General features: G+C 42.9%; 1 protein-coding gene across 2 annotated transcripts in view; it reads left to right on the top strand.

Moving 5' to 3' along the window:
* The first annotated feature begins 635 nt into the window (after positions 1 to 635).
* MGST2 (microsomal glutathione S-transferase 2) overlaps positions 636 to 7165 on the top strand; it is a 37913-nt gene continuing 31383 nt past the window's right edge. Inside the window, exon 1 of one of the 2 annotated variants that reach the window (XM_089693894.1) lies at positions 636 to 744. In XM_089693894.1, coding sequence (XP_089550020.1) covers positions 687 to 744 — 58 coding nt within the window. In that variant the 5' untranslated portion in view covers positions 636 to 686. Of the gene's footprint in view, positions 809 to 7165 lie in introns of both variants that reach the window. The other variant, XM_089693895.1, reaches the window with a different exon arrangement.

Genomic DNA, 7165 nt, shown 5'->3' with positions numbered 1-7165 from the left:
CTGCATAATTTTTTCTCTTTTTTTTCAGGGTGTCTTTGAATTTAATCTTCTGTAGGTTGACAATTTTCATTTCCATCAAATGATGGGGCATCCTTCCATTCCTAACACATTACCCAGTCCATATCAGTATAAATATCCAGCATGATATGTTTTCCCCATTGAAATCTGATTTGTTTTCTGTTTTGATCTGTGTTTTCAAAGTGTTCCTTTAATTTTTGTGAGCAGTGTACATGCACCTGGCAGATTCACGTGCAGTAAATGTCGGGTGAAAATCAGATTTACTACTTTATTCATTGCTTTATAAATACGCTCCAAAGTAAAACATTCTTCTATAACCCAAGAAAGAGTGATAATATTTCTGTAAAAATCTTGTATAATAAAAGGGCAAATTTAGACGGAGGCCAATTAACCTATCAGCATATCTTTGGAGTATATGTCTTATAATATACAGTATAGTGTAATACAACATTGTCAATGTACATTAGAAAATGTTTTCTTTTTAACTTTTTGATTGACAGTGTCTATGCTTTTCTAATCTTTACAGCAAAGAGCAAGCTCTAGAATTTGTCAGCACTGCAAGAGTTAATGTGTAGCATACACGGATGAGGTAGGCGTGCTCTAGTGTGTAGTGCTAGCTGTGAGGCTGATCTCCCCTTTACTCTCTTTAGCTCTTTCATACTAGCAACATGGCTGCGGACATTGAGCTGCTTGCTGCTGTTTCTCTGCTGTCTGCCTGCCAGCTAGGTAAGATCTGGACTCTGTTGAGCCATTGGTCAATGGCCATGATAAGCCTTGATGTGTGCCAGAGGTAAGGTTCCTATCTATGTCTCTAGAATAGATGATCAGGGAGAAGTTTTCTACACAATTCAGTGTGTTGGGACCTTGTACGCTTCTGTCTACATTCTAACAATAGTAAGACCAGATGTTCTCACGACAGAAGCATCCTTGAAGCTATCAGATGTTTTTGATTATTACCTGTTTGAAAGGTCACCATATTGGGCGGTAAGATCCTTTTGATCCTAGCGGTGCTTCCTGTATCTTTTGGATTTAATTTGAAAGGCACCCTTCGGAGGATATGTAGTAAGGTTGTGCCTTGATCATATGCTCTGTAATGTAATTTCCAAAGAAAAGGTTTGTTAAAAAATTGAAATATTCCAGCAAAGGGGTACTTGTCTGTTAATTCACCAGATTTATTTATATATATATATATATATATATATATATATATATATATATATATATATATATTTTTTTTTATTATTTTTTTTTCTATATGTTTTATTTAAATATATATAAAAAAAAATATATTCATATATATATATATATATATATATATATATATATAAATATAAAAAATAATCCAGTGAATTAACAGACAAGTACCCCTCTAGGTTGTCACCTTTTTTGTACTATGAGGAAAGAAGGGTATATTATGTCATGTAATACCTTTATCTTGTATTCTCTGATAAGATACCCTCTGGTATGATCACTTATGCAAATATATTTACCTTGTTCAAGAAAAATCAGTAATTCTTTACTTCATTTATATGAACATAAGTCAATCATGCTAATATGTATTTGCTATGGGTGCTGTGGTTATATTTTAATTTACGAACTTTAAAGCTACTTTGGCATATTGTGTTATTCTCATTGGAAACAAAGATTCCAATTTCAACAGTTTGTTTACCACACAGATCTTCCCTGTCTCTCTGTAATTTTTACAATAATACAGGTAAGTTACAGTGTACTTTTCGATAATGTGATACTTTAGGCCTACAGCTAGATTGTAAGCTCGAAAGAGTAGGGCCCTCTTACCCCTCGTACGTTGTCTGTTGTTGTTGTACTGTGCCATGTATTGTCCCCCCCTCTATTGTACAGCGCTGAGCAAACCCTTTGGCGCTATATAAACTCGAAGTAATAATAATAATATTCACAGTTGAAATCCACATATGTAAACTGTCTAGGCAGGTATAGGATTTGTAATTCTAGTCTTATGATTCACACACCTCTGCAACATCGCACTGCCAGGAAAATTACTTTCTTATTTCCTGGCTCAGTCTTACATCTTCCTCTACAGTCCTGTGACTACTCCTGTGAAGTCACTCAGCCAGGCCAGGCTCTGGAGGGATCCCAACTTTAATGTTGGGATCCACCCAGATGCATGACCAGCAGCTGGCTTAGCCTCTCAGCATGCCACTGAGAGCCTGAGCCAGCCACTCCTGCCCTCTCCACAGCCCGGCGCTCCAGTGAGCCCTGGAGGAGCAGAGCAGTCACTGGCTGTCTGCTCACTGAAGACTGAGAGCTGTGGGATATTTGATTGCTCAGTTCTTGGACTTAGAGGCGGCAGGGGACAAATGCAGTATCAGACCCAGGGCTGCTGTTAGAAACCACAGGGACCCATACAGCCAACCTGACAGGGCCCCGCTCAAAAAAACAAACAAACAATAAATAACACAGTTTACTATGTTTCAGTTATGAAAGAACACAGTGAGTGATCGGTACCAATCGCTCGTGTTTATTCAGAAAAGAAAGGGGCTGGTAAATGTGACATATTGTGTGCTTGCAGCTGCTGGAGAGAAGGAGAAGAGGGAAGCCGGTAGCACTGTGGGGGGGGAATGATACTGGTGGGCAGTTACTGGAACTGATCCCCTGTATGACACCCGCTGCAGCAGCCGATAGTCAGCAAGAGGGAGAGGAGAAGAAGGCAGCTTTTGTCTGCTGCAGAGAGAGCCATACAGGGGATCGGTTATAGTTATTTGCCCCCTCCTATACCAATCACCCTCGTTGCCCACATCCGATTCACCCAGCTGCCTGGGCCCCCCTGCTGGCCTGGGCCCCGTACAGGAGGACTGGTGGTACCCCATTATCCACAGCCCTGATCAGACCAATGTTTTTTTTTAGATTCCTGCACTTCTCTTTTAAGTGTTAGGGGAGGGTAAGAGTATAGGGGATATGTTTTAAAGGATGGGGTTAGACTACATTTTAGTGTTAGGGAACAAGTTCAGAGTTGTCTTTAGTTTTTTGGTGAGTGTTAAAGTAATTTCACATTTGCTCTTTGTTCTAACCTGCTGTCAATGATGAAATAGCAGACATGGCAACACACGTGGTTAAAATAGCATCAGTTGCATAGCTCCAAAAGTACACAGGATGATGTCTTTTGGCACACTGACTTATGAAGGTCAGTGCTCCCTGTGACTGTGCATGCAGCCTCGTGCTGCCATCTGTTGGCGTGTTACAAAACTAGTCTCGAAACTTTTTGATACCTCCTCATATGTAAAGTATATTCAAAGACATTTTTTTTGTATTGAATATTCAAAATCACTGTCAGGTTTTTTTTCCCTTCATGTCCCTTCCTTTCCTGTCCTGTAAACTCAAAGGGAAGAGAGGGGATGTGAGGGAAATCCTCTATCACAGTAGCAGGTGTCCCCTTTGGATTTTCCCTCTATTCCTATTCTGGTGGTAATTTAGGATTTGGATACACCTTTACTTTCCTTCTTGGTAATATTGGTAAACCTATGTTTTTTTTAGTGCATTTTGCAGAAACGCACTACAGTCTATTTAACATGGTTTCCTATGGAATATGATCACATCTATTCCTTTTTTGAGCTGCTGCGTTTTTGGAAAGGGTCAGGGACTTTTTTGAAAAGCAAAAAGCAGTGTTTTTGCTACAAACAAATTCAATGTAGAAGCTGCTGGAATGCATGGTAGTGCATTTTTGCTGCCTTTTTACACTGTTTTTGCCGCGTTTTGCATTTTTATTTTGCCCAGCAACAAAAAAAAAAATTCCACTTTAAAAAAAAAAAAAAGCTGAGCAAAACACGGTAAAAACGCATGTAGAAAAATGCAAAACAAACTGCAAAAAGCACTGGAGAAAGCATCAAATGCAAAATGCACATATGTGAACCAAGCTTTAGAGCAGGGGTCCTCAAACTACGGCCCACGGGCCACATGCGGCCCGCCGAGGCCATTTATCCGGCCTGCGGGCAGGGGCGTATTTGCCGCGAGGAAGGGACACTAAGTACAGGGGCGGGCAGGGGGGCTGCTGTATCTTAACTGGCTCCGGTCCCAGTCCCACGACGATCCAGTCCAGGATGTGCTGCTCCTTCCTCACTCGATGTTCGTGCTGCCACTCGGCTCCGCCTCCTCACCGGTGATTGGGCATCAGAACTGTAGCTCAGGAAAGGCACACAGGCGGCCAATCACCTGTGAGGAGGCGGAGCTAAGCGACCCCATGAACATCGAGTGAGGGTGAGGCCGGAGTGAAGAAGGACAGCTGACAGGTAAGTGTGCCGTGCTGATGGTGCTGCTGCAACCAGGTATGCTGGCTGCAGCAGCACCATGCTGGAACAGGGGTCAGCAAGTTAAGTGTCATTGGTGTCAGTGGGAGGAATAGTGCCCCACCATTGGTGTCACTGATACTAATGATGTGGCATTATTCCTCCCACTGATACCAATGATGGGGCACTATTCCTCCCACTGACACCAATGATGGGGCACTATTTCGCTCCATAAGACACACATGGGGGGAAATGTCTGTGCATCTTATGGAGCAGCCGGCCCAGTATTCCCGCCGCCGTTGTATGTCTGCAGTCTCTGGTCATCTCCTGTACTGTGTCCGCATTTGTTCATAGTTTTTTTTTTTTTAAACTATAGTCCGGCCCTCCATCGGTCTGAGGGACAGTGAACTGGACCCCTGCTTAAAAAGTTTGAGGACCCCTGCTTTAGAGAGTGTGAACCTTCCTAATGGGGAGACAGACAGCAATATAATCCTGACAGTGGTTCTTTACCTCCCTATCCAATTTTGACCTCCCTATCCAAGCATACAGCGTAACTCTCCACACCAGATCTAGAAATCTTCAGTCCCAGTTCTAGTCCTCAACTAGCACTTCTCTGTTTACTGTGACAGCTACTAGAACTCTACACCTCATGGGCAAATATTCATCTTTACATATAATATACCTAAATTTTGGTGCTTTCAAAAATGGATCCTTTTAACACATAAGTCTATCCTCATGTCCTGCCAACAGTTTATTTCGATCCCAAACAGGTAAGTGAACTGTATGGTGGAGACATTCATTCTTTCATCTCTGCTCTTGGTGCACTGGTGGGGGGCAGGTTTGGAAAGCACCATTTAAACATATTCTGTTGTGCACAGAACATCTCCAAATCAATTTACTCCCACAATCTCTTATAATAGAAAAAACCTCATAGGAGGGACAGAAAACATGGACATGGGATGATCTCATTTCTTAGAGACTGAACAAAAGGGTGAGGTTATTTTGCCAATGGTGTCCCACAGCTGTAACACTTTCCACAGCCACACCCAAATCTAGGATTGACCCCTGTGTGGAAAATCCATGCTGGAAAAGCTATACTAATCATAAACAGATTACAAATGTATTATTTTTAAACTGATCAAGAACAGCTCTAGATTTTTTACCATATCCTATATCTTGAGAACGAGTATAAATATAGCAGACTGTTCGGCACTATTTTCAATCCATCAGGTACAGAGAATCTGCTCCTGAAGTTCTTCAGATGAGGGTCACCTGTGTTTGTACAAAGTTCATTGTGGCTTTAAAACATATCTAAACCCAAAAGCAAAAAAGTAATATATGGCAGTTTAGCAATTCTTAGATGTAATTGCTACATTGGTGTCAATTGGAAATAGTAACTTGTGGGTGACCGATCTGGGAGAGGCAAAATATCAACCACTGGACCTCCACACCACCAGAGACATGTCACAAATGCCTTACTGATTTGCCTCCTTTGAAATGGTCATACCAGCTGGGTTTAAGCGGGGGTCATTGGAAGTTTGTTGGAGAAAATATTATTTTACTAAAATTTGCCCAGCATGAAAACGCTTTATAAGCTTATAAATAGCAAAATTAAATATTTTTACATTGAAACACCCATGAGCAAGATTTACTAAAACTGGTGGAAGGAAATAAAACTGCATAATCTATGGCCTGCTTAAAGAGGCGTTAACTTCCCCGCCCCCCTAAAAAAAATCAAAAGTCAGCAGCTACAAATACTGTAGCTGTTGACTTTTAATACTAGGCCACTTACCTGTCCATGCATCCAGAGTTCTCCTCACTCAAGTCAATTCTTCAATCAGCTATCAGGTGCTGGGCGCCATCTTTACTAAGGGAAACCGACAGTGAAGCATTATGGCTTCACAGCCAGTTTCCTACTACACATGCGCTTTGTGAATGGGCTGCAGTCTTCTTTGACCTGTGAAGTGTCCCAGAAAGCTGTGGGGGTAGAAGGGGGGGGCTGAACCTCCAGGTCTGTTCGCCACAGCAAATTGAGTCAGAGGTGGGAGCGGGTACCTATCAAAACCACTGGTAGCATGAGGTGATACCTGGACCCTACAGAGGTTGCACAGGCAGTCCAACTTCTCCATGATGGCACATCAATGTGTGCCATTGCCAGAAGGCTTGCTGTGATTCCCAACACAGTCTCAAGAGCATGGAGGAGAATCCAGGAGACAGGCAGTTATTCTAGGAGAGCTTGACAGGGCCATAGAAGGCCCTTAACCCATCAGCAGTACCGCTTTCTGTTTCTTTGTGGAAGGAGGAACAGGAGGAGCACTGCCAGAGCCCTACAAAATTACCTCCAGCAGGCCACTGGTGTGGATGTCTATGACCAAACAATCATAAACAGACTTTATGAGGGTGGCCTAAGGGCCTGACATCCTCTAGTGGGCTCACTGCCGATCGTCATTTGCCATTGAACACCAGAACTGGCAGGTCCGCCATTGGCGCCCTGTGCTTTTCACAGATCACCCTGAGCACATGTGACAGTCAAAGGGTCTGGAGAAGCCTTGGAGAATGTTATGCTGCCTGTAACATCGTTCAGTATGACCAATTTGGTGGTGGGTCAATGATGGTCTGGGGAAGCATATCCATGGAGGGACGCACAGGCCACTACAGACTAGACAATGGCACCCTGACTGCCATTAGTTATCAGAATGAAATCCTTGGACCCATTGTCAGACCCTACGCTGGTGCAGTGGGTCCTGGGTACCTCCTGGTGCACAACAATGCCCGGCCTCATGTGGCGAGAGTATGCAGGTAGTTCCTGGAGGATGAAAGAATTGACCATTGAATGCCCCCCACGCTCGCCTGACCTAAATCCAATAGAACACCTCTGGGATATCATG

This window comes from Staurois parvus, unplaced genomic scaffold (genome assembly GCF_062004578.1).
Source record: "Staurois parvus isolate SC_StPar_1 unplaced genomic scaffold, SC_StPar_1.0 ptg000639l, whole genome shotgun sequence".
NCBI lineage: Eukaryota > Metazoa > Chordata > Amphibia > Anura > Ranidae > Staurois > Staurois parvus.
This window is presented reverse-complemented; position numbering and strand designations above follow the sequence as displayed.